This window comes from Mirounga angustirostris, unplaced genomic scaffold (assembly GCF_029215605.1).
Source record: "Mirounga angustirostris isolate CCGP_5_RB_7025 unplaced genomic scaffold, mMirAng1.0.hap1 SCAF_5, whole genome shotgun sequence".
Classification (NCBI taxonomy): Eukaryota; Metazoa; Chordata; class Mammalia; order Carnivora; family Phocidae; genus Mirounga; species Mirounga angustirostris.
Window position 1 is genome coordinate 56,925,541 of NW_026991713.1, and position 26,242 is coordinate 56,951,782.

Consider the following 26,242-nt stretch of genomic DNA (forward strand, 5'->3'; position numbering starts at 1 on the left):
GCAAAAAGGAGAACCCAGAGCCAAAAAGAGACACAGGCCCCAGCATCCTCTCCACCTCCCCATTCTCCCTCAGCTGAGCATGGAGGCCTCAGAAGGAAAGGTACTTGGGCATTTAGTGCTTTAGAATCTGGGTGCTGGGGAGATGGTGGGAAGTCACACTACACTGGGCTTTCCAGTGGGGTCTAGAATGGAGGCCAGATGGAAGAGAAAGCAGGCTGGGAAAGGGGAGGATATATCACGGATCTAGGGTTTTCCAAGTTCCAGGCCTGGACTGCGAGATGCCGCAACTGCAGGTGAGGGACACAGGCAGCAACACCGTGTGTCTTCTTATCACCAGACCGTCCGCAGGCCAGTGGATTTCTCCCCATCGTCTCACCCCACTTCCCCTTCCCTCTGCCAATACAGCAGCCTTAGTGATATCACAAAACCTTTAATCTCAGAAAACTGAAAGAAAAAATCAAAGTCAAAACCAATCATTTCTATGTGGCCCCTGCCCCAGCCCTCCCACCCACCCCCATATCCTCCTTTTGGGGGGACCTGTGATGCATGCGTAGGGGTGGGCGCTGAAGGAACCTGTGTTCCTTAAGCAGAAAGAAGTCCTTCTGAGTCTAGGAATCCTCCTCCAAGTCAACACCACTCCCAGCCTTGCCCCCCCCTCCCCCGCCAGACACATCAAGAAGGAATTCCAAGGTGATGTCAGAAGGATTGCCCTGAAGTTCCTCAGAAAATGGGGTGGCTGGGTCAGCACCACCCCAGGCCTTCACCACTTAGAGCTCATCTTCATCCAGCTTGGCAAGTCTGGCTTGGCAGGGAGGGGTGTTTGGAATTGGTGGAGCTGGAGGAGAGTCACAAGGAGCTCGGGGGATGTCACTGAGGGCCTGAAGAAAGACTCAAGTTAGAGGAGAAAAAAAAAGTCCCGGAATCCACCCTCACCCCTTTCTTTTCAGTGTATGCCCCTAGCTAAGCCACCTCCTCTTGCTAGACATCTTAGATCATCTAAGATCGTCAGCTTCTCCCAGGGTTAAACTGGAAGGGGTAAGGTAAGAGTAGGGAAGTAGGAAGGGGCAGACAAAAGGCAGGTGGTAGAAAAAGGGAATGATATGGGGGAGGAGGATTTAGGGATCCCAGAATAGGAGAGGCCCTCCCCATTCTTGCCCCCATAACAGGGGAACTCCTTTCCTCATACCTGTGTGTCCACGGGCAGGGGGTCTCTGGCCACCTCCCCTTTGGGCAACAGCAGCAGGGAGGGGAGAGAGCCATTGATGGGTGCATATGTGCTGACCTGGGCCCGGTCTCCAGGCCGAATTCTCCCAGGACTCCCCACCCCAAGCCCTCCTGGCCGCCCCAGGCTGTTGGTCTGGCTCTCTCGTCTCTGATACTCAATGGGTGACTGCAATGCTGGGGCAAAGAGAGGAACAGAAGGAGGGTTACAACAGGTTCTTTCCCTAAGGGCTCTGCCCAGATCATCTTCCCACTTTGCCCTCCTCCCACGAACTGTCAGCCATTGTAAATTGCTGGGGAGATGGGGAGAAGCTGGGGTCAAGAGGGCAGGGATTGGAGATTGGGCAGTGAGGGATTCAGGAGGTCAAAGGGCTTAAAGAGCATGTCAGGGAGGGAAGGGTGAGAGCTTCACCATTGAGAAAGTCCCGCTGGCTTTCCAGGATCTGAGCCACTTGCTTGATCCAGGCCTGACTCACTGCAGGGTCTGCAGTCTGCAGGACATAGCGCTGGATCCCACCCTCTGGCCCTCTGGAGGTCAGTGCAAAGCGGCAAGGGTCACCTTGGAGGTTCCCCTCCAGTCCCAGGCAGCTCACCTGGATTGGCAAATAGGAGAGAGCCCCCAGATTCTTGAGGCCCTCTCTGGTTCCTGTCCCCTCCAACAAATGCAAGAGCCAGACATTCTCTCAGAGGCCTCGCCCCATCCCAGCCAGACCCCTCCCTTGCGGCCTCCTCCCCACCTTGATGCTGCTCCTGTATACATATCCAGCCTGTGACCCTCCTCGGACTCCTCCTCCCAGGGCCTCACTGAAGATGACAATTTGCTCGAAGAGGAAGACACGTCTCTCTCGACCCCGGGAGGACAGCAGCCCCCCAGCCTCGGGCTCTGTGACCCAGAATGTGTCCTGGCCCAAGAGCTTGCCCTGAGCAGTGAGTTTGCCCTAGAACCAAAGGGTAGTGATTTTGAGAAAAAAAGCAAGGAGAGAAAAGGGACATTCTCTGCTCCTCCCTCCTTCCCCTGATGCTCCCAACCAACCATGGGGTCAGTCCCAGGGGAGGGACAGTTCCCCACGAGGACCTCCCGAGTGCTCAGACTGGGGCCAAAGAGCATTGGGCCTCCAATTTCCTGTTCTAGCCCCATACCTCAAACCCCCGAAGTCTCCCCAGGGTCATCATGTCATTGCAGCACTTGGGTACAAAGCACATGACCTCCACAGCATGCTGGGTCGCAGGTGAAGAGAGGAGCATTGTCATTGTCGAGAAAGAGCCTCTTCAGACCATGTTTCAACTTTCAACCAACCTCCGCGTAAAAACCAGACAGCTCAACACCACCCAAGGAGCAGGGGGCGGGGGAGGGGGGAACCCAGGAGACCAAAAAAATAAGAGGTATGTGGTGTGTGTCCTAGCAGATTTGGGAGTCCTCACCTCCAGCTCTTCAGTATCCATCCCAGCTCTACTATAATATTTGAGAAAATCCTAAGATGTAGAAAAGAAATGCTCAGGGAGGTCTTGAGGACACCCTCAGAAACTCTCACATCCTCCCCCTGAGGACACAGGTGAGGATGCCCAGGAAGTCTGGGGGGAGCCTTAGGAACCCTGGGGAGATGAACGAGAAAAGGGCTGTCCCAGCCAGCGGAACCCCCAGGGAACAGGTGCTCCTGACCTTGAGCAGCAGCTGGTATTTCATGATCCTCTGCACTGGTTTGATGAGGAGGTCGTTGAGCTGTAGGCGGTGCCCTAGCTGCTGCCGGAGCTCCTGGGGACAGGAATGTGGTTATGCAGCCTGGAGAGCCTGATGATTCTGTCCCCTTTCCCCCAAGGTCCCTCAGCCACTGACCTCAAAGTAGCTGTCCCCAAATTCTGACACCACGTGCTCTGACTTGGGCTTGTTCTGACAGTACACCACGTACATATGCAGCCGGCGCTCCTAACAGGGGTCAAGGTGAAGGAGTGCAGGACGGGTGAGGAGAGAGAACACCTCTCTCGGGAGCCCGGACCCACTCCGAAGCCCCGCCCCTCCAGGACCACCCTCTTAAGCCTCACGTGTTTGATGAATAGCTGAGCCAGCCAATCAGGATCCTTCAAACACCGCCGTAGCTCCTGCAGGAAATAGCTGGAGGGGTTGGCAGGGAAAAGGCTGGTCAAATACCCCCACCCCACGCAACTGAGAGCTGTCTACCCTGGTTGTGATCAAGCCGCTCCAAACGTTCCTCAGGCAACAATGGCCCCTGGCTAGGTTACAGAGAAAACGAGACATACGCCCTTCCCCCTCACTCTCGGGGATCCACCACTCACTCTCGATGCCACTCATAGATTTGCTGGATGTTCCCAAACACAATCCTGTCACGGCCTCGAAGACTCTCCGGGACCCCCTGAGCAGCCATGGTGGCCATGTAACCCTGCAGGAAGGTTGGGGCGGGAGCATGAGTGTGGGGGGCCAGCCCTGGTGGGGAAAACCCCTCCCCCAAGAAGTCCGGCAAGTAGAGGGTACTGGGAAGGTGGGACAGAGGAGTACTAAGGCATCTCCTAAAATTAGCCCTGAGCAGAGGGAAAGGGCTGGCTGGGCTGCGGCTGGGAAGAGAAAAGGGGACTACCTCCACAATCTGCCCCAAGTCGTCCACATACATTTTCTCTGTCTCTACCAGTTCGCTCAAGACATACCTGCGAAGAGAGCAGGAGTGCACATCCTTGGTTTAGCCACTTCCTCCCTCCTGGACTAGAAGCCCCTTCACTACCAAGCCAACCTCAGAGGAAATTCCAAGTATTAAATCTAAAATGTGAGGGACAGTTTCTGGAAGTTGCACAATGGGTTGGGGGGGCAGAGGGGAGGGAGTGTGGGAGAACACTTACATACTCCTTTCCAGAGCCTTCCTCTTCTGTTCCTCCTCACTCTCAGGGGCTTGGGACAGAGTCTCCTCCTCAGGTGGCTGGAAGGAAAGAACATCCTAGAGTAAGTAGACAGATGCTTTTGGGGAAGCCATGCAGACCCATTTCTTCATACCTCTGTCTTATCTCCAGGGCCCTCCAACAATGTGGTCAGCAGGGTGAGTTCTGGCAGCTCCTCTCCTCTGGCTAGCGCTGGTTCCAGCATCCAGTTCTGGGAGCCAGAGGTCATGTGTCAGAGGTCATGGACAGTAGCTATGTCTCCCCAGTGGCCAGTGGCCCCCAACCTGCCCTCTCTCCCAGTGTCCTTCATGGATGTCCTACATGCTTTTGTGGTGCTCCCTGCTCACCTCATATGGTCCAGCCTGGCCACCGTCTGCCTCAGTTTCCACACTGAGGCAATGTTTGGAATGATCCAACCATCTTCTCAGGCCACTGACTGGCCCTGGGGGGCCCGGGGAACAGGGGCCAGAGCTGAGGCCAGAGCTGGGGCCAGAGGGGGCAGCCAGACCCGAAGCAGCTGAAGCTGAGATACTCCCCTCACTGCCAGCAATGGAATAGGATTCTAATGGGGAGGGGGAGGGGGGGGGAAGGGGCCATAGATATTATTCCAGCTCTAGATTCAGGGTCCCTAGGGAGCTCCCAGAGGCCCTTCTTCATGATGCTGAGCCCTCCCCCAGGGCCCACTCTCTTGCCATCCTCATTTGAGTTGGCCAGGATAGAAAATTTCCCCTGTGCACCCTTGGGAGGAAAGACAGTAAACACCTGGGCTCCCAAGGCCTGGAAGCTCCAGTTATATATGGAGGCTCCCCCATATCCTGAGTATGCCATAGATATGGAGGGGCAGCCATCTGGGGAGACACTGGAAGCTGGTGGTGGCCATCTGCTCTCCTACAAGCTGCCCCCTTCCAATGGGTACAGACCATTCCCTGAGAAGGTGGGGGGGGGGGTAGCTAAAAGCCCATCTGCCACCCCCAGACCCCTCCTGCACCAATTGCAGTAATCACTATAAAAAGAAAAGACTTCTGCAGCCCATCTCCCCAACACATGCACAAACCCAATTGCGGGGTGGGGGGAGGCAAGTGAGGAGAGCTCATCAGGGTTATCTTTGTCCTGGGCTCAGGAATAGAGGATCTGAGATTTGTCATAAAACCCCTGGTAGACCCTCATCCTCATTCCTCCATTCCTCTGTCCCTCTTCAGATCTGTAGTAGATTGTCAGCAAAAGGATTTAAGGAAGACCCAGTTCTAGGCCCAGGGGGATTGTGGACGGGTTTTTCTCATACCCAGTTGACTGCAGGACAGAGAGAAGAGTTTCCTGCCCCTTCCCCAATTTCCTTAACTTGAACTGATTACAAATTTGGAGGCAGATGAGATCTTGGAGATCTACTAAGTCACTTCCCTGGAAAACACAGGTACAAGTCTCCAGCCTCTAAATCCTTAGGGCCAGGTCAGACTAATGCCCTGAACCCTCAGCCCGCCCCCCACTCGACGCCAGGCCCTCGTGACCTCGCACTCACCACGACCCCCCCGGGCGAAGCAGCAGCCGCATTTTGCCAGCACTTTTCGGATCACGTGGGGACAGGCACAGCGACCCCCCTTGTGCCCCCCCCGCATGGCGCCCGGGCCCCCCCGCACCCCCCACCCGGCCCGGCCATGCAGGGGGGATCACGGGGGGCGGGGCGGGGACGGCGCAGGGCGCACACCCCCCCTCCCTCCTACCCCGCTCCAGGCTGGGGGAGGGGGGGAGGGAGGGAACAGGGAGGGGGCGTCCAGGGGTAGGCGGAAGTCTGGTCTGGGGGAGGGCTGGGGGCTCTGCAGAGCCGGCGGCGCGAGGCCGGGCAGCCGAGCTGGGTGGGGAGGGTTTCCGGAACCCGGTCGGTGCGGGGCCCAGGGTCCAGATGTCCAGCGGGGCGGGGAGGGATGGTGTGGGAAGCTGGGCTGGGATGCGGCAGCCGCTCCAGCTCGGTCTCCGGCCTCTCGGGCTTGGGGTGGTTCTAGGCCCGGGCAGGGAGGAGGCGGGGACCGACTCCCCGAGTCACTGGCGCTGCGCGGGTCCCGGCCGAACGGCGAGCCGAAGAACAGGCCCGGCCGCGGTGCCGCCGCGGGGAGGGGCCTCTGCGGCCCAGCTCCGCCCTCTCCCTCCGGTTTCCCCCCTTCAGCCTGTGCCGGGCTCCAGCCCCAATCCCCCTCCCCCAGGCACCACCACGTTCCCACTCCACGTCCCCACCGCCTCCGCCTCTCCTCTCCAGCCTCGGCTCCCCTCCCCGGGCTCCCCTCCCTCCTGCTTCTCGGGCTCCGACTGCGGAGCGCAGGGGTCGGGGGTAAGCCGGCCGGCGGGGTCTGCCCAGGTCGCCCCTCCGCCTCTGCGGTGGAGAAGGGTGCGGATGGATGGGCCTGGGCCTGTGTGAAGACGTCCTGGGGGCTGGGACTGTCGCTAGCCGCGCAGGGGTAGACAAGCCCCCTCCCTTTCGGGGATGCGTGAATGGGGAGCTCTGTGGGGAACGCAGCCCAGGTGCCGCCCTCTCGCCAGACCCTTCTTTCCTCCAGGCCCCAGGACTCCAGCTGAGGCTAATCACCAATTATGGCGAAGTCCTGGAGGCCCGGCTGGCGACGGGCCAGGGGTGGGGCGCGGGGACACTCCGCCTGCGGGGGCTCGGGACCGGCTGATGTGGGGGACGCACAGCGGACTAGAGGGCGAGAAGCGTGGAGGTCTTGGCAATTAAATGGGTCTCATGCAGATTAGATGCAAACCTTTATGCTAATAAGAGCAGCATTATTTGAATTCGCCACTTTGCGCAGGAGGGCAAACTGTGCCCCACCCCACCCCCAGCTTCTTACCGAGCAGCGGAGCCCAGGCGGGGACCTCACGTTCGCGCTCCCCTTTCTGATCCCCCTCGGTACAGTCAGACTCTGTCTCGGTCCCTCCTGGCCCTAGGGGGCTTCTCTTCCGGGGCTGTGGAGAAAGACTGGTGGTAAGGAAACCGCCCTCCACGCCCAGCCTTGACCTCCTGCTTCTCCTTGGTCCTCCTGTCAAATCCACATTGTTGTAAAAGGGTCGCTTAGGCTGGGTTGGAGGGAGCGGTTCACCCAGACCAGGGCCCTGGCCCTCTTTTGGAACTCATGGGTTCCTGCAACTGCCCTGCAGAATTCCTGTTTGCGGGTAAATTGAGTTGTGGGGTGCAGACCTCCGGGAGCCCCCTAAAGATTCCCGACCCCACCGTGGTCCCCCTTTCTTACCCCCTCCTGCCCGGGGAGGGCGCATGCGCGCAGCATGCCCCCCATGACCCCCAGTATCCGGTCAGTGCGGCCAGGGGCGGGGCGGTCCGGGGGCTTCATGCTGGACCCCTACCCTGCTCCAAGTTTCAGGGCCGAGGGGGCACGGAAGCTGGGGGGCTCTAGGCCTGCGCGCGTCCGGGGAGTTGCTGCTGTGGAATCCGCCCCCTGCCCGGCTCCGCCCCCACTCCCACCCCAGCCAAACTTCTCAAAGGGCTAGGGTTGTTGCTTTCTCTACAACCGAAGTTCAGCAACAAACCCCTCTTAATCCCGATTCCGACGTGGACGCGTCAGGAGCCCACTAAATACGTGCCTTTTCCCCAGGCGCTCTGGAGGCAGAGACTGGGGAGACACACAGGGATTTCCCCGATCACCACCCCCTTCCCCTCCTCAGCAGGTTCCGCTCCCCACCCCACCCCCACCCTGGTTCACAGAACAGAACGGGTGTGGCATAGAGAGTTGCATATTTTACTTTATTTTTATTAAATTAAAAGCTACAGTCTGGCGGCGATTCCAGAACAGGGCAAGGAGGCTCCTTATAGGGGGCAGAGCGGGAGACAGACTGACAGAGACGGAGACACAGGACAGAAAGGACAAGGTTAAGGTAGAAGGGGGACTGTTTCTGAAGAACACACAAGGCCAGCTCCTTGGGGGCTCAGCTCAGCCCCATGCCCCCTCCGCCACACCGAAGTTCAGCAGTGGAGCAGTTTGTGGGGGCAGGGGGCTCAAGAGACCCTCCTTCCCCACCCAGGTCCTTTCTCAGCTTGGTCATCGGAGCACAGCACATACCAGAAAAAGCCAAGGGCAGTGGAGGGGGTAGGGAGATTGGGAGTATGTACAGGGGGAGGAGGGGAGCAGAGCCTGGGAGATCCCTCTGCCAGAAGGGAGTGGTTCACACTGCACTGAAGCACTCGCCTGTGGGGGGACAGGGGAAGGGACTGCCCTCCCTCTCTGAACTCCTTCCCCAGTCAGACTGGTCCCCTATTCGTGTGGTGTGGGGGGGCAGAGGGAGAAAGGAGAACAGAGGCTTCCGCTGGGTCCTATGGAGAAAGGCAAGGGCTTGGCAAAGGGGATGGCCTTCAGTCATCTGTGATACCCTTGGCTCTCAGCTCTTCTTGCACCCGGGTCAGGTAGGTGGGGTCTGGGTACCCAAACCTGGGAGCAGAGAGAAATGAAGGTCAGGATTAGCTGTTGCAGCTTACTCATATTAGCCTCATGTTCACCCTCATTCTGGGTGCCCCAGTCCAGCCCCTCCCCACCTCCCCTAAGGATATCCAAACCCCAGGTAACTTAGCCCAATTCTGCTTAGTTTTGTAGGTGAACTGGGCATACTGGACCAGGTTGAATGTAGAGAAACTGGCATGGAAGAGATGGTTGAATAGTTTGGGGGTGGTCCTCTCCAGTTAGGAGGCTCCCAGCAGGAGAGGGGATTAATGTCATTCCCTCACTGGAAATGGAGAGAAGGGGAGGGGCGAAGGGAAAGGAAATGAAGAAGGGTCGCACAGCTGGGGTCCCCCTGTGCAGCTGGTCTTGTGGTGGATGTCGTTCCAGGTGATGACATTCGGTCTCCCTGTGGTCATGGACGTGCCGATAGTGAAGGTGAGTCGCTGGTCAAATGCCTTGCGGAACAGGGTCAGCACCTTGTTGCCCTCAGGGCAGTCCGGGAGGTAGGCCACCCGGGTGGTGCCAGGATAGCGAACTCCTGGGTTTGGGTGTTCAGCCTGGGAGGGAGGGGAGGCAGACAGGACAGTGAGCAGCTGGGCATCTGAAGGCCCACCATGCCACCAGAGGGTCATCCTGGCCGGCTGTCTGTCTGTCTGTGCACCCCCAGCTAATGCTGACAGGGCAGCAACAGGCTGACAGCCTTTCAAGGAAGGAGAGACTTCCTTGAAAGGTTTGGACAGCAGGAGCCTGTTTTTGGACAAAATCCTTACTATTAAAGAAGTTCTTTCTGCTGCCTCCATCCCTCAAGTCTCAATTCAGCGACGAGTGGATTCTCAAAAGAGATGGGAAGTAGCCGGTCCTTACTCACCAGATAACTCAGCAGAAATGTGAAGACTGAGAATAAGCTATCTTTCAGCCTTCCCTTCTCCACCTGAGAACGCTCTCAAGCTTCTTTGCCTGCCTGACCTGTTCCATTTGCCCATTACTCTTCTTCAGAGCTTCGCCGGCCCTCTGCAAACCAGGACTGAGAATTACTCTTGCTTGGTCAAGCAGGAGGAGACCTCTAGGCTCCTGACTGCTCCTGTTTTAACCTTCCACTGTCTCATCAATCGGGAACAAAGTAACACTCAGTGCCCTGCGAGGAGGGTTAGCCCCCTTCCTGCTGCGCCCGCCGGCACCTGAGCCACCATCTCCACAGAATTCACCCCTGCCAAGAATAGTTGTCAACATCCAAGTTCATCAAGGAAATAGTATTCAATTCCTTTCTCTCATACCTGATTTTCATGTGTGCCTTGGGGTTGTGGGACAGAAAAGCTGGGCCTGAAGGGGACCTCCTAGCTCCGGGGCACTGAGTGGGAAGGCATACTGGGAGACAGCAAGACTACGTCACATCTAACAAATACACTCCCCTTCACCCAGTTTGCCTAGGTCAGAGAACGCGCTTGGGGAGAACCAAAGTGGGGAAAACCAAAGGGCAAAAGGCAGGCCATAGGTCTTCTTACCCCCTGGACACCGGGCGGGAAGACGTACTGGATGACGATGGTGCCATACTTCTCATAGCTGGGCAGTAAGAGTGTGGCGTCCTTAGAGACCAGCATCCGCCCATTCTGGGGCTGGTTGCCCACCAGCTGCCCATAGAAGCGGCCACACATGGGACAGGCCTTTTTCACCTGCAGGGCCCGGGTGATGCAGCCCTCACAGAATGAGTGCCGGCACTTCTCCAATGTCTTGGCGTTCTGGATCTCCCCCAGACAGATGGGGCAGGTGCTCTCCTGTTCTTCAGCCTCCTCCCGAAGGCGGGGAGGAAGGGGAGGGGGGAGGGGAGGGGGAGGAGGAGGGAGCCCCCGAGCCCCTGGGGGCAGAAGCGGGGCTGCTCGCAGAGGGGGAGGGGGGGGCCCTGGACGGTGTAGCTCAGGGTGCTCCCCGCCACCCCCCAAAGCCAGGCAGCCCATAAGCTCGCCCTGCCTCTGAGCTTTCTTCAGCTCTTTCTCAGCCTCTTTTAGCAGCCCCTTGAGAGCCTTCCGGGCCAGGTAGAGCCCATTGGGAGGGGCCGGGGGAGGGCCCTGCGGGGAAAGCTGGAGGACATAGATGTCAGAAGTCTCGCCATCTATGAGGATGGACACACGGTGCTCCTCCCGAAGCCGGGCCAGCCGGGCTGGGGTCTCCTTGCTCAGGAAGTCCCACACAGGCTTGGAGACAGTCACTTTGTTCTTGCAGGTGCCTCCACAGGCTGCCATTCTGGACAGGACGAACGACACTGCCCCCAGGGTGAAAGGGACTCAGGGTGGGGGGTCCCCGTTTGACAAAATCAGTGCCTCCTACTTCACGTTCCTCTCCAACCCTATATTACCTCTACTATCTCAGAGTCCAACCCCCAACTCCTCCCCCAAGTTCATTTTCTGTCTCCTCTTATCTTTCAAACCCCAGCACCCACTGAAGAGCAAGAAAGTTTATCTAACTTTATTATCATCATCTGAGCTAAGCACCAGTCTTGGTTCCCTTTATACTCCTCCCAAGATCACAGAAACAATCTCGCCCTCCTCCCTCTGGGTGAAAACTGGCTTCTTTAAAGGGGAGGGAGACTTTGTGCTCACTTTGATCCTGAAGAGCTTAGAATTGGCATGCAGGCTCTCTCTCTGTCCCTGCTCCCTACTTGTAGGTTGTGTGACCTGGTGGGTGGAAAGGAAAAGGAAGGAAAGTGAGAAACCCCGTACCCCCTTCCCACATGCGCCAACACAGCAGCCCATGTAACAGAAGACTGGGAACCTGGGTGTAAGTTACTGGGAATGGGATTACTTGGCACATGGAATGGAGGAAACCAATTTAAAGGCAAAGCTGAGTTTCCCCTGGGAGGCAGATACCTGGGAAGCCCATGGACAATGAGAGCAGCAGAAATCCCTCTATTTCCACACTCAGCTGACCAGGACTAGCGGGAAGGGGGAGAGTAGAGAGTAAAAGGTTATGATGACAAATGTTACCATACCCCCCTCACCCCACTCCACCAGCAGCCCAGAAACCAAACAAAAACTCCTCTTCCATTTCCTCTCATTCTCTTCTGCAGAACTGCATCCCCAGCCTCTCCCAAGTTGCTAAAGATGGAACTTCAACATGCTAACTTTCCTCTTTTCTTCCCCAGCTCTGAGGCTCTCAAGAAAGCCTAGGGCACAGATAAGAGAAGTCAGGAAGGGAAAAGCCCACACAGATGGAGGTCTTTCTTGCCACCTCCCTCAGATCACATGGGTAAGAATATTACCTATGCTCTCCAACTCCTCACCCTGCCCCGTATTCCCAAATAATTCAGTCCCTATCGCTAGGAGCCTTCTTTGAGAGCTAACCCAGTCCCTTCTGCTGAAGTCTGTTTGGAATGCCAACAAAGTGGCAACAGCCCCTAAATAACGAAGTTCTTACTGTCACCTTTTAAACAACCCCCAGCCCCGCACTGGGGCAGTAAGCCTGTCAGCAACCCAGCCTGCATTTAGGGAGGTGTGGGGCTCAGCAGGGGCTCAGCTGGAGGAGACTTAGGTTTCCCCTGAGTCTTACCATGTTCAGCTACAGAGCTGTCCCTACAACACCTCCAAATGTAGCTCAAATAGAAAGAGGGGCCATTAGTGTGACCTCAATTCCTTGACTGATCCAAAGGGGAGCGGCTCTCTGTTTGTGCCTCCATCATAGTCCCCTCAAGGCCAGATGCACCTCGAGATTCAGAAAGTGAAACTGAAATCCTAGAACCTCAGCTCATTCTGTCTATCCAAGGTGGAACACCCCCCTCCCCATCAGTGGGAACCCAAGACCTAGATGTCCTTAGCTCCAAGTCCTGCTGGCACAGAAAAGGGAGGCGGGGCCACAGCTTATGCTGGGTCTCTGATTCTTCTGGGGCAACCCAGGCCGGACACAGGGCCAGTCCCTCCCTCCAGACGGCGGCCACACAGGGGCAGCGGGGGAAGGGCGAGGGTCCCTGGGGGCACCAACTGAGGCAGCCCCACCCTTCCCCTATGACCTCCTGCAAGATCCAGAACCAATCCCCACGTCCCCCTCTCGCCGGAGCCCCCAGAGCCCCACCACTGGGTGGGGGTGCATGTCGGCCCGATCGCGGTTCCCAGAACCCCCAAATGGAGGCCAAAGCTGGAGGGTGATAGGAAGAGAATCGGCCAGGCGTGGAGGGGGCCCCCGGCGCCGCGCGCGGGTAAGGAGGCGGAGGAGGGGGCGCAGGGGGGGCAGGGAGGGCGCGCGGGGGATGCGAGCGGGGTCCGGGGGGCGCGCGGTGGGTGTGGGGGGCGCCGGGCTCACCTACCTCCCGTCAGCGCCGCCATTGCCGGTCACATGACTGAGGCTGTTGCTGGGATGACGGTCTGGGCCTTAGCAACAAGGGCGGGGGGAGACCCCGAGAAGGTGGGGGGGAGTTTGCAGAGGGGGTGCAGACTGAGAGAAAGGGTAGGAGGGAGGACGGCACCCGCTTCCCCCGTACAGGTGATAATCACCGTTTCCTTTGACCCCCTTCCATCCACGAGCCCCTGCCCTTCCGCCCCAAAACAAAAATGGAGGAGCCGTCCCAGTCTTTGGAGGGAGGGGGTGGCGTGTGGAACCGAGGGTAGGAGGTTAAATCTCTTAGACGCCACCCTTCTCGCTTCCCCCTCCCGGGGTGGGGGGGGGGCTCTCCCTTTGCTTTTCCAGCCAGCTGCGTGGCAGCTTCTGCAGGCTGGTGGCGGATGGGTGGGCGAGGAGTGTCGGCTTAGGTAGGTGGGGAAGGGGGCAATTCTTCTGTGATCCTTATGCTATTGCTAGAAGGGACTTTGAGGAATAATTTGGGATGGGAAGAAGAGTCATAGTAAGAAAAGCACTGGTTCTAAAAAATAAACAAACCCCAGGACTAAACTATTTCAATCCCTTCCCTCCTCGCTTGCGTTTTCCTAGATTGTTACCTTCTGTGACCCCCACAACCTGCTCCCGGATGGGTGTTGGTAAGTGCCTCTGACTTTTGTTTCCACAAACAGGGATACTGAGGCTAGTGCAGAACGGGGAGTGAATACCTCTTTTTAAAAAATGCCTTGGGGTGGGGGCTGGGGGTGTCAAGTCTATGGTTCAAATAGAGTTAAAAACTCAAAGGAAAAACAGCTCTGCTCTGTTCTGCTTCCCACATCAGAGCAATCTCCGCCCCCAGTCCAATTCACTTCCCTGGGGCCACATCAAGCCAGGTTTTTCCACCAGCCAAAAGACCTCCTCGGCCAAACAGTACTGGATCTCCCAGACTGGCAACAACTTCTATTTACCCACCCCTTTTTTCACTCCCCCCCTCTGGGCTGGAGGATTGGTCCCTTTCTTCACTTTCCCAGGACCCCGTTGTACTCTTCCCGCTCTCCAGACAGAGGACATATTTCCCAGGAAGCCTGGGGAAACACCCAGTTCCTTATTTTAGCTCCTGCCAGTGTGCTCTGAGAGGCTCACCCACCTTTACAGGAATGGGTGTGTGATCAAGCCCAGAACCCTGGGGAAAGAGGGAGCGCCACATCAGCTGTTCTCTCTGGCCCCCCTATAGCTGAACTCCCACAAAGCCGGACAGTAAGTTTTCCATTCCCATGCACACCCCTCACAACCTTTTAAGTTCACAGCTATCGATCTAGAACCCCACATTCTTAGTTAGGGGCCCAACATCTTAATGATCGGAATTCTTCATCTGGTTTCCACACCCCTAAGCACAGGGTTCTCCAGAAAGGGGGTGGGGGAAGGCATGTCTGTGAAGGAATATGGATTCAATAGTTTATTTCCTATATAGTGACAGCAATGGGAGTAAATACACAAGATCTTTTTTATTAATTAATAAAACAAAAAAGATGAAAAACAGAAGCAACAAAATGAAGACCATACTGCTCATGATACATCAGCCACATGGTCAGAAAACCAATTTCTAAAGAGCGACAGCTGCTGGTGTCATGGAGTTTTATTGCATTCAACAGGGGAAAGGTAGACGGCTGGAATGAAAAAGATCAGCGGGCCCCTGATGGGAAGATATTATAAGGGCTCTAATCCTTAACTGTGGATTCCTCTTGTTACTTCCTTTGGAGAAGATGGAGGGGAGAGAGGAATTCTCCTTTATGACTGTAGGACTTCTTGTGAGACAAATCAGTCCAGCTATATACAGTGCAAAGAATCCTTGCATCCCCACAGGCCAGTTGCTAGTGCCCATCTTTATGTTAAAAAAAAAGTGTGGAAGCCATAAAGGGGATCGAGTGGAGAGTAGCAAGAATGGTTGCCTTAGCCCCAAAGGCATCAGGGGATGGGGAGGACACTATCTGGGTCATCAGAGTCCTCTACATTCTGAGACTATCACATGTCATTTCAACTCTTTGGAGGGGGCTGGGTGATTTGAGTCCTGGCTCTGACTCCTCTCTGGGGGTGGAGAGTGAAGATGACAAAGAAGTCCATCTGTCCCTTGGGAGACACAGTAGCAGTATGAGACAGAAAAGAACAGAATAACAAATCCAACTGGAGAAAGGATTTGAGAAGGGACTGAGAAGGAAGTATGCTAGGTGCACACCTCCAAGGAGTAGAGCAGGTTCCCACACTTGAGTCCTTCATCCTCTTGAAGTGACCAGGATTGACCCAGGCAGAGATATTCCCTTCTGGTGGGAATAAAACCTCAGGGATGGCTAGACATGAAGAGAGGAAATTTAGCACTGGGAATGAACCTTTTACCCTGGCCCATCATTCCAGCCTCCAAAACTGCCCACACCCCCCACTGAAGGGTTCCAGCCCCAGGAGGGGTGTGGGGTCCTGGTGAAGAGCAGTAGCAGTCCAATGTCTTCACCCCGGCTTGAACACTTTCGCCAGCTCTGGGCTCTTGTACCCAGAAGTACAGGGGTGGGGGTTGGAAATAGGATGAGGAAAGAGACTGGAGAGGAGTCAATTCTTGACAGACACCTTTTCCAATTCCCTGCATAATTTCAAGTGTCCTTGTGGGTCCCACCTCTGTGAGGTGCCAGCCGGCTCGCCACTCCCCACCCCATTAGTGTGTAAGATGGGCATATCCCATCACATGTGTGTATGCCAGCACCCACAACTGTAGTATCTTGAAAGTCCTCCATCCCAGGGCCTACTGGGAAGGAAGCATGCTACAGTAAGTTCTATAAAGTTATCAGCAAAATTCAGACACTCTTAGTTCATCCCACACAGTAAAGTGCATCCAAAGTAGTTGCTTGAGCCAGGTCCATCTGTCCAGTCAGGTCCTGAAGTTGGCAAGTAACCCCCTTCCCCCATCTCCTCCTATGTTCTAGAAATAACAGGACATTTACAAAGATCAAGGCACTTGGGAGTGAGTCAACAGTAACACTCTAATGAAGCAAGCAGAATGGTTGGAGGGGAGGGAGAAAAGGAAGAAAACTGGACAGTGGGAGATAGGATAGTGTATTTCTGAGGGTCAGGAAGAGCCTACTCAACAAGATGGAGTTATCTGGATGCAAGGAGCCTGTAGCTGGAATTTAACAAAGGAGGAAAAGAAGAAGTAGTGATCAGCATATCCACAATTCACCCAAGCCTCTCAGAACCCTGCCACCTTGAAGATAAAGCAGCAGTCAGCATGGAGTCAGGCAGTCTCTTAGGCAAAGATGTTGGTAATAAAATCCAGGAATCGCTTAGCATACTGCTCAGGATGCACAGTAGAGATCTCTGCCCCAGCCTGTGAGAGGAGGTATGGAACACGGTGTCAGGCCACTGCCCCACCCTTCCCACTCTCCACCCTCCATTCCACTCCACACCACTTCCATCCCCAACCCTTTGTCCTTTTGCCACCCCATTTCTCTGGCACAAATGGCCCCCTGTTCCCAAAGAGTCAAAAGATAGGAAAGGAAAGGTTTTGCGGAACCCTTACCCCATGCTTGACAGTTTTGGCTGCATGAGCTGCTTTCTTCTTGGCATCATACTGTGTCAGGATGTCGATGAGACCCATGAAATACACCTCCTTCTGGGGGGCCCCTGGGGAAAGAAACCAGCAATGAAGAGCAAGTACAGTCCCAATTCCCTCTCCCCAAGATCCAGTCAGATCTGTTTTGAAAAGCTAACCAGCCTCTCTCCCACCACCCTGGTCTCAGTCCCCCAAGGCCAACTCCCCCCCCACCACCAACACCCTTAATATTTCCAGGATCTCTCTCACCCTCAGCACTCCGGATGGCGTAGACGTCAATGAAGGACTCAAACTCTCCAGGGCCCAGGGGCCGATGAGAATGGATGTAGCCGCCGATACCCTCAGGGGAGGTGCCATAGGAGCCCACCAGAGCGGGTGGTCCTGTCAGGCCACAGTCCCCATCCCCCTCTGACTCCTCCTCCCGCACAGGCCCCTCCTCCTCTGGGTCAGAGCCCCGAATGATGTCGTGGATGCCCAGCAGAAGGCTGTAGTCCATGATCTTCAGCTGCACTAGGAACTGAGACCCCACTGACAAGTCAGATACCTCAGATCTCCTTCCCCACTCCCAGGTACCACCCCTAAACCTCCACTCCTGAGTTTCTGGGGCCCTCCTGGGGAAAGGAAGGATGAAAATTGAGGGTTGGAAGGATACCACTGCCCTTTAGTACATCAATGTCCTGGTATCTGAGGTCATCCTTTCAGCTGATTCTAGCCACCCCCTCCATGCATCACCTCTGAGGGTTTTTCATGTCCCATACCCAACTCCCCTACATGCAGAGAACCCAAAGAATAAAGGGAAGGGGAGCAGTTCCCTCAGACTGGGAATGGGGAGCAACAGGAAACAGCCATTTCCCAAGCACACGGATCATCACCTCCACATCTCTCTTTAGCTTCTCTAGGAATACTTTCTTCTCCTCTTCACCAATATAAACCTTCTGGTTCTTGTTGAGAAAATCCATATCCTTAAGGGTGGGTAATTCTTTAACCTGAAAGTAAAGGGACATCTTAGGAATATATCCCTTCCCCCAAGGTCTCAGAGAGCAATGCTCTATCTGGGGCTCTATGTCTAACTCAGTAGCTTCGAGGGGAGAGAGATCCTACAGCCCCTCTCTGACTCCACACTGCCACGCTGCCCCAGAGGCCGTTCTCAGCTCTAGCGGCTTCTCCAAACTCAGTCACTGCAGTGGTACCCCAAATCACATCCCACTACCTTCTGCTTACGGTTTTCAGTCAAGACCCCTCAAGCTGACTTTTCTTTCTCCTTCTTAAGCAAAAAGAGCTGCCTGACTACAAGAACCCAGAGTGGGAGGTAGAGGGTAAACATTTCGCTCTTAAAGTTCGTCATCTCCATCCTTCGCCAAACCTTCCACATGGGATAGCCCATGCCAGTGAGATAGCAGCTGCTCCCACTGCCCATTCCAAACATTTAATCCCTGGGTCGGCACCAGCTCACACCTCGTCCTTTTGGTGGTTTAAGGTAAGAATAAATAGCTGATGACCCCTACCTCTATCCTAAGGAAATCCCTTTGTCTGCCCTCCCTCATCCCTCACCCTATCACCTAATAGCAGTATCACCTTTTCCTTATCGCTGGCTTCTCGGGATACAAGGGAGCCCTGTGGAGAGACCCAAAGACCAAGTCAGCAGAAGTGACTAAAAGAATAGTTAGGATCCAGCTCCTAAGATGGGTACTCAAACCCATAGTCTTCTTTCCTTTGAAATGAACACTCTAAGTGCCCTCCCAGGCCCTTCCCCACTCTCAGGCCATCAGGAGCCTCTCCCTCAGCCCTAACTATCCTTTTCTTACCTTGAGGTCATACTTCCTGTGCACAGGAAGACGGTGGCTAAACATGTTACGCATCACAAGCATGTAGCTGTCTTCATTGTCCACGCTGACCCGGTACATCCCCAGGAACTGGGGCAGCAGTGTGTTCCCATGGCACTTCACAATGTACTGAGGTAGGAGGGAGGAAGGAATGGGGAGAAGCTGAGAAGTAAATGCACGAACAGCCCAGGGATGGGAATGCAAATACCACCATTCCAGGGTAGGGCAGACAACTTCAAGTAGAGAGGTTACCCAGTCAAAAGTGGTGGGGGGAGGGGGGCACCTGGGTGGCTCAGTCGGTTGAGCATCTGACTCTTGGTTTCCACTCAGGTCATGATCTCAGGGTTGTGAGATCAAGCCCCGCAGAGCGTGGAATCCACTTGGGATTCTTTCCCTCTTCCTCTCCCTCCCTCTCTGCCCCCCTACAAACACATCTCTGCACTCACTCTCTCTCTCTCTCTCTCTCTCGCACATAAATTTTTTAAAAAATCTTAAAAAAAAAACAAAGTGGTGGGGACTTGTTAAAGAGTCCTGTGATTATCCATGCAGTTTGTGAACTCTCATCTCTGATTTATTCCATTTGTATAATGTCTCTTAATTTTAAAGATTTTATTTATTTGGGGGGGGGCACAAAGGGAGAGAGACAAGCAGACTCCTTGCTGAGCTTGGAGCCCGGCTCAATCCCAAGACCCTGCGATCATGACCTGAGCTGAAATCAAGAGTCGGCCACTCAACTGACTGAGCACCCCCAGGTGCCCCTAGACCCTCTTTAAGTATGAGTGGTCACAGAACCAGGATTAGAAATTACATCTGCTTACCAATGAAATGATTTTACCTAGACTTATGTTTCCTGGTGGGCTAGATTCCTGTAGTAAAAATGCTTACATGATGGCTTATAATTTGGATTCTTAAAAAACGATTCCTCTTTTGGGGCACCTGGGTGGCTCAGTCGTTAAGCGTCTGCCTTTGGCTCAGGTCATGATCCCGGGGTCCTGGGATCAGCCCCGCATTGGGCTCCCTGCTCAGCGGGAAGCCTGCTTCTCCCTCTCCCACTCCCCCTGCTTGTGTTCCCTCTCTTGCTGTGTCCCTCTCTGTCAAATAAATAAAATCTAAAAATCTAAATATAAATAAATATCTTAAAAAACAAAAGAAAAATCGATTCCTCTTTCAATGCAACTGTCTCTCTCAGTATTGCCGCCTATTTCTCTTCAGAACCAGCCTTCTCAGAAAAGTGGTCAATCCACTTCCTCTCATTCATACCTCAAACCAGTGAAATCAGATTCATATCCTTATTTTTCCTCTGAAATCTACTTCTCCCTTCCTCAAATCCCTCAGTTGCCAAATCCAATGGGTATTCATTGTAGTTATTGTTGTATTTCAACTAGGGGGCACTTGATACTCCTGACCAGTCTCTCCCTAGAACTCTCTGCACCCTGAGCTCCCGCTATTCCACTCTTCCAATTCTTCTCCCCTCTCTTCTCAAATCCCACATAGAACAAAGGATGGCATCGGCAACTCAGTCTCCTTTATGGGCTCTCCCCTCTCCTTGCTTCTTTTCATTTCTTCTCCACACACTTCCCATCAATAATCTAGTCTATATTTCTGGTTTTAATCACCATCTATTCACCTGTGACTCTCAAATCTACACTTCTACTTGCCTGAACTCGATTCCCCAACCACTTATGGGACATCTATATCTGGAGGAATGGTAGAAACCCCACATTCGGGGCGCCTGGGTGACTCAGTCGTTAAGCGTCTGCCTTCGGCTCAGGTCATGATCCCAGCGTCTGGGATCGAGCCCTGCATCGGGCTCCCTGCTCCGCGGGAAGCCTGCTTCTCCCTCTCCCATTCCCCCTGCTTTGTATTCCCTCTCTCTGTCAAATAAATAAATAAATAAATAAAATCTTAAAAAAGAAATCCCACATTCAACATGTGTAAATCAAAACTGCCTTCTTGGGGCGCCTGGGTGGCTCAGTCGTTAAGTGTCTGCCTTCAGCTCAGGTCATGATCCCAGGGTCCTGGGATCGAGCCCTGCATCGGACTCCCTGCTCCGTGGGAAGCCTGCTTCTCCCTCTCCCACTCCCCCTGCTTGTGTTCCCTTCTCACTGTGTCTCTCTCTGTCAAATAAATAAATAAAATCTTAAAAAAAAAAAAAAAAAAAAAGAACTGCCTTCTCCCCCAAACTGGTTTCTTTTTCTGCTTCCCAAATGTTCGTGAATGGACACCCAGTTATCCCGAAGCAGGAATCTGGAGGCGCCTTGCCCTCAATTTGCACAAGTCTCCCACAGGTCTTCCTCTGCATCTCGGCCACTAGGGCTTCTCCATTCTCCAGCCTTGGTCCTTGCTCACCGAGACTGTTCTCATTCCCTCCAACCTGCTCACTCTTCACTCCCAGTAGTCCAGCCCAATCTCGAAAATGCAGTCACAGGGCTATTTCTAAATAACACACCTCTCTCACAGCTCTGGGCCTTTCCAAGTTTTCCTTTGCCTAGAATGCTTTCTTCCACCTTGTCTAAGAAGTCCATACTAGTCTTTCAAGCATCAACTCCTATGATAATCTCTCTAAAAAACTCTCCTTGAAGCTCCCAGTGTGCCTCTCTCTTTCCCCAGGTAAGTTAGGGTGCTCTTCCTCTGCACCCCCACAGCACTCCATCCATGCCTCTGTTACTGCACACCCTCCACTATGTGCTAATGCTGCTCTCCTACCCTCTGCCATTAGACCAAGAGATCCTCCAGAGCCTCTTCCTCACCCACCTCTTTCTCTGCTGCCTAATGGAGGGCCTACTGATAATGGATATTCAGTGTTTGTTGAATAAACCAATCACTTTTTGAGTCTTTCATTTATTCCTTGCTTGTTGACCTTGGAGAGAGATTTTTTTCAGTAGGAAGATACTCAGGCCATGTTTTTCTCACCAAAATATTCCAGAAACTCCACATTCCAAGTTAATCTGATCAGACAGAATAGCCTCTCTAATCCCACTTAGGACTGGATATGATCATGGCTTCTCCCCTCCAGTTCATCCCCAACCATGCACTTATCCTGATTTTCTCCTCAAAATTGCATTTGTTCCTGACAGTGTATTTGGTGTTAACACTTCACCTAATTCTGGCTCAGTCTATAGTTCATACTTTGCTCTACAAGTGGCCTTTATGTATCAATCCACAGCAGTTCTAGATTGTAAATACCAAAACAGAAGGACCGTGTCTAACTTCTCCTATTTGGTCAGACACAAAGAGGTACACAGAGGCTTTTTCTGAAATTCCTAGTTTTCAAAAACATGATGTCAAGTGCTTCTTGGGCAGCAAAATGGGTTGTAGGGAGGAGAAGAGATAGGAAGTTTCCATATACTCTAGCAGCTAAGCTATGAATAGAGAGGAGAGGGCAAGAGTGAAGCTGGAGAGCCGCCTGACCTGGTGGTAGTTGGAGAGGTTGCTGTGCATGTCAGCAATGTCCTCACTGGATACTTCTTTGATGACCAGAGTTCGATCGTAGGAGATAAGGAAGCGACCGTCGCTGCCTTCACTTTCACTCGGGGGACTTCGGGTGAGGGATACCTAGGAACACAGGCCAGAGGCTCTTTTCCTCTGTGTATGGAGATGCAAGTCATAGGATAATGGTCAAGTGACTGTGTCTGAAAGTGGATAAAACCCCTGCATAAAAGGTTGAGCAGGGAGGGATTCTTCATCTGGACTGAATGAAAGTGAAAGCAAAAATTTTAATGTAGCTACATGTTTCCCCAAGGACAGGGTTAATGGCTTTCATCAGATTTTTGAAGATGCCCGTGACCACAAACAGATAAAGAATCAGACTTGCCAAAGTTCCCATTTCTCCCAACATGACTGGCCCAAGGATTCCCTGGTTGTCAGGGAGAAAGGACCCCTCTCACCTAAAAAGAACTCTCACCAGGTAATCTTGGTCATCAATGCCAAATCGATCACGGAGGTTCCTGAAGACCTGGGGGCAATACTCCTTGAACTTGAAATGACTGGGCAGATTTTCCCTGAAACAGGGGTTTCAAGGTAAGAAAACAAAGTAACAGTATTACCTTACATTTATATAGAGCTTGACCATTTAATAGAGCACCTTCACACATTTACCTTATTTGATTCTCATAAAACTCTCGTAAAGTCCTTTAAATGTATATTATTCCCATTTTTATAGAAGGGGAGACTGGGGCTCAGGGTGGTTGAGTGACCTGCTTCAAACATAGAGCTGGTAAGTAGCTTAAGTAGAACCAGGATTTAATGCCTGTTAAAACAGCATCATTTCACAAATCTCACATAAGTTCGAGACATCCTAAAATCAGCAATAGGTGCCACTGTTTGGAATGGCATCTTCTGATACCAGAAGCACCTAGGAAACTCAGATATTTCTTTCAGAGAGTCTCTATCAGAAGCTAATGGTAAGGGCATCTAAATGTATTTACTCTGTGGTATTGCCAGACTAGATGAGAAACAAACTATTACAAATACTTAAGGGTATAAGAGAACACTGGAAGTTATTTTAATAGTTTCTTTGCATGATACTGAATTTCCGCACTGCGAAGGGGGTTAGAACACAGAGCTTGTAAATTGCCTTCCAAATCTAAAACCTTCAATTCACTGAATCTTAACTCTTAAAATTATGTATTATTTTCTTCTAGGAAGGTTGACAGGAGAAGAGCAGGGATCTCCACATACCTGTGGAAAAGGTGATTGTTGACCTTGATCTTGGAGCTAGCCTTAAAGTCGTCTGGCAGCAGCATCACGGGGGGAGGCACCTGGCTGAGCTCATTGATCTGATAAGCCGAAACAAGAACAGGGAGCCAGTGAGGAGTGGTGTGAAGAGCTACTTCTACACTGTGTCTGGGCAAGAGTCAGAAAAGGGCAACTCAAACCTCGTTCCTTTAAGAACACTGGTTATGCATCTACTTGCCAGAGGTGAGAGAAAGCATCCAACCTCTTCTGCTCCCAACAAGGACTGCAGTAAGCAGCCCCCACACACAGCCCCTCACACTCCACCCCCAGGGAACTGCATGCTCGCACCAGTCATTTTATATTAGGCAAACTCTGTGAGCAGCTCAGGGTTATTTTTAAAGCTGTGAGAAGTTCTAAAGAAAAAAAATACCCTCAGCAGACTCAAAACACTCAAGACAAACAGTTCTATGCTCCATTAAAAACAAAACAAAAGACATTTTTTTTTTTTCTGAAGTAGACAAGAGAGTTAATGGGACTCTGAGGAGTCCACAGCAACAAGAATGAGATGTCCACATCCTGCAGGAGGCATGTCCTTACAAACAGGACCAGGCCTTCCAAACCACCCTGACCCAGGTCTCTCTAGTAGATCCCCCCTGCCTGGATATAAAGTAAAAGAAGAGCAGCTGATTTCAGAGGGAATGCATGCAGGCAGGCAGAGGGTATGAGCTCATTAGCTGTCTGTTCCTAAAGTCAAGCCAACCCACGGCCCAAAGGATGCAAGCAACACAAGCTCTCCTTGGCCCCCAGAATCAGCCATCTGCTGATTCTGGGTGGAAAGGGAGTTCCTGTACGAAGAAATCCCAGGAGATGTGTTTTCTCCCCAGTGTTGTCACAGTACTGCTCACCCACCTTTATTTATTTATTTATTTATTTATTTATTTATTTATTTATTTTTTAAGGATTTTATTTATTTATTTGAGACAGAGAGAATGAGAGACAGCATGAGAGGGAGGAGGGTCAGAGGGAGAAGCAGACTCCCTGCCGATCAGGGAGCCCGATGCGGGACTGATCCCGGGACTCCAGGATCATGACCTGAGCCGAAGGCAGTCGCTTAACCAACTGAGCCACCCAGGCGCCCTCACCCACCTTTAATAGCGCACTTAACATACGACTCTAATGGGTAGTTTATATAAGTTCCCCACCTACACTGTGAGCTCTTCGAGGGCAAGGACCAGTTGTAGCTGTCTGTGTCTCTCAGGTGCCTAGCTAGCATAATGTTTGGCACAAGGGGTCCTGAGGTGTTTCTTAACTGAATAAATGGGTGTCTTGCCTACCTTTATTTGATCATTCAACAGAGGTTATGAAGTGCAGTCTAACCTAAATCCCAGATTGCAGTGAAACCATGCTCCTCTCATTCTCAGTAGAAAAGGAGGACAGAACATATTCTTCCAGGAAAAAAAAAAGCCACTTGAGATTCCCAGCCTAAAATTCAGCTATAGTTCTTCATGCCCCCTCCTCACCACCTGCTGTCAAGCAGGCTGAATCATCACTAAGACATATGTTCAAGGAATTCTCCATTTTAGACACTTGAAGTAAATGTGGGTTGGCTGCACAGTGGGGTGTTGGAGCTAAAGTATATATACCTAGGGAAGCTGAGGCAGCTCTCATGTGTAACTCCCTCAACCCTTACCAAAGAAAAATCCTCCCTGTTCAGCTTCCCAAAGGGATGGATGGGTCACCTGGAAAGTACACATGAGAGGCAGCTCTACCTCCATCAGCTTTGCCCATACCAAGTGCCTTAGCATAGATACTCTGGGAGCGGTCCACAGAACCACAAATACAAATACAGACACCCAACGACATTCTAAACCACAAATTAAGAAGGGGACAAAAAATTGTATTCTTCCTCACCCTCGTCCATCTCTACAACCCTGCTGTGACTATAACGACTTGAGGAAATTGATTTATAAAATATTGCCTGTTACAGCCAAGATCACTACATCCCTCCCACTCCAAATCTGAGGAAGGAGGAGCAATAGCTGTGCTTCCTTCACCTGAGTGAAGGAAAATAGATGCACTGACCTCTTTGGCCTCCTCCTGATTCCCAGGCCATACCCCTCTACCTGTTTCTAAAGTTAACCATCATAGTGTCCCCAGGACCAGAGCGGCAGCGCCATCTCTTTGGTCAAAGACGAGCCCCCCACTTACACCAAACACCATCACTCCAGCCAGCAATGGGGATGCAGTTAAGAGCAAAGGCTTATACCATACATAAGGCTTAATGGGGCTCAGGGTGGGTAGCTTCTCTGAAATGCTGTACCTCTGGAAGGGAAAGGAAGAGACAAGCAGGATTAGAAAGTCCAGGAAAGCCTGGAGCTTTTCCCCAAAGCCAAGGTTCCAAAATCAAGGACAGCAGCTAGAAAGGAAAGTGAACTATCCCCCTCATTTAGCTACCTTCCCTGCTCCCCTTCCACACACAAACTCTCACCGGACACCTCACCACCACCCAACCCTGAACAGCCACACCTCCCCCTAATGTTCTTCCAGCTGAAGCCGGGTCCCAGCCGGTCTCCGTGGCCTGCGGCTGAGGCTGGACCTGGCAGGAAGGAGGCAGCGAGCTGGATTTCAGGTGGAGAAGGCGGAACTAGAGTGGTGGAATAGAGGGGCAGAGGGGGAAACAAAATCTACATTTCAAAAACGAAACAACAACAACGTCTAGGGCGAGAAGATACGCCGGGGAACACCTGAGGTTTGGTGGGCAGGGACCAGGACAGCCGCGGGGGGAAGTGGCCGCGCGAGGGGCTCCGGAGGCGGAAGCCTGGAAACAGGGACGCCCGGAGGAGCCAGAGCAGCGGGGTTCGGACAGGGCTTCTGGGGGGGCTAGTGCCGGGTCTCACCGAGTGGGCTACGCCCCACAGGAACACGCCCACCAGCGGGTCGGCCGCCCGGAACACCTTCACCTTCTGCTGCACGAAATGCTTCTTCTTGGTTTTGGAAGCGAAGCCGAAACCCGGGCCCGGGGCCGCTGTCGCCGCCGGTACGGTGGCCGGCGGGACAGAGGAGGACGCCATAGTCTCCCTCTCCCGGGCACCCGACGGAGTGGAAGCCGGAGCCCGCGGCGAAGCAGGCTTCCGACTCCGGAAGCGGTGCTCACCTGGGCCGCCGTCACGTGACCGGAGGCTGGCCCGCAGGCGCGCAGCAGGGCGGGGCGGGGCTGGCTCCGCCCCTGGCGCCCGCCCGCCCCAACGTCCGCGCGGTGGGTGGGCTCACCTGGCGCAGGGGCGGGCGCACGGAAGCCGCGTTCCCTG

At 53.3% G+C, this 26,242-nt stretch overlaps 3 protein-coding genes and 1 long non-coding RNA gene across 13 annotated transcripts; 1 reads left to right on the forward strand and 3 right to left on the reverse strand.

Moving 5' to 3' along the window:
* Nucleotides 1-410: 410 nt before the first annotated feature.
* Nucleotides 411-7,551, reverse strand: ARHGEF25 (Rho guanine nucleotide exchange factor 25). 3 transcript variants are annotated; one of them, XM_045873111.3, is made up of 16 exons: nt 7,341-7,548; nt 6,942-7,056; nt 4,452-4,666; nt 4,220-4,315; nt 4,069-4,145; nt 3,813-3,879; nt 3,514-3,617; nt 3,262-3,331; nt 3,056-3,145; nt 2,882-2,974; nt 2,644-2,694; nt 2,362-2,439; nt 1,959-2,159; nt 1,634-1,814; nt 1,187-1,398; nt 411-878 (listed from the first exon to the last, which is right to left on the reverse strand). In XM_045873111.3, the coding sequence occupies exons 1-16, from the start codon at nt 7,437-7,439 to the stop codon at nt 768-770; spliced, it is 1,860 nt and encodes a 619-aa protein (XP_045729067.1). In that variant the 5' UTR covers nt 7,440-7,548; the 3' UTR covers nt 411-767. The 3 variants fall into 3 exon arrangements, with proteins under 3 accessions (XP_045729067.1, XP_045729068.1, XP_045729069.1); XM_045873112.3 differs by lacking the exon at nt 2,362-2,439 and having other exon boundaries at nt 7,341-7,551; XM_045873113.3 differs by lacking the exons at nt 6,942-7,056; nt 7,341-7,548 and adding an exon at nt 5,621-6,274.
* Nucleotides 7,552-7,830: 279 nt separating this feature from the next.
* Nucleotides 7,831-13,457, reverse strand: DTX3 (deltex E3 ubiquitin ligase 3). 7 transcript variants are annotated; one of them, XM_045873117.3, is made up of 6 exons: nt 12,832-13,457; nt 11,402-11,466; nt 11,135-11,209; nt 10,043-10,778; nt 8,880-9,097; nt 7,831-8,531 (listed from the first exon to the last, which is right to left on the reverse strand). In XM_045873117.3, exons 3-6 carry the CDS (start codon nt 11,161-11,163, stop codon nt 8,456-8,458), a joined length of 1,059 nt encoding a protein of 352 aa, XP_045729073.1. In that variant the 5' UTR covers nt 11,164-11,209; nt 11,402-11,466; nt 12,832-13,457; the 3' UTR covers nt 7,831-8,455. The 7 variants fall into 7 exon arrangements, with proteins under 7 accessions (XP_045729073.1, XP_064447093.1, XP_064447091.1 ...); XM_064591023.1 differs by having other exon boundaries at nt 10,043-10,797; XM_064591021.1 differs by having other exon boundaries at nt 12,828-13,457.
* Nucleotides 12,587-18,245, forward strand: LOC135364417 (uncharacterized). The gene is made up of 3 exons (XR_010411491.1): nt 12,587-12,723; nt 13,452-17,003; nt 17,705-18,245. It is a non-coding gene; the product is annotated as an uncharacterized LOC135364417 (long non-coding RNA).
* PIP4K2C (phosphatidylinositol-5-phosphate 4-kinase type 2 gamma) lies at nt 14,326-26,122 on the reverse strand. Of its 2 annotated transcripts, XM_045873114.3 has the most exons (11): nt 25,832-26,122; nt 25,143-25,256; nt 22,938-23,035; nt 22,162-22,258; nt 21,669-21,812; nt 18,240-18,386; nt 18,010-18,048; nt 17,307-17,420; nt 16,684-16,951; nt 16,402-16,505; nt 14,326-16,209 (listed from the first exon to the last, which is right to left on the reverse strand). In XM_045873114.3, the coding sequence occupies exons 1-11, from the start codon at nt 26,003-26,005 to the stop codon at nt 16,129-16,131; spliced, it is 1,380 nt and encodes a 459-aa protein (XP_045729070.1). In that variant the 5' UTR covers nt 26,006-26,122; the 3' UTR covers nt 14,326-16,128. The 2 variants fall into 2 exon arrangements, with proteins under 2 accessions (XP_045729070.1, XP_045729071.1); XM_045873115.3 differs by lacking the exon at nt 25,143-25,256 and having other exon boundaries at nt 25,832-26,119.
* Between the last annotated feature and the right edge of the window lie 120 nt (nt 26,123-26,242).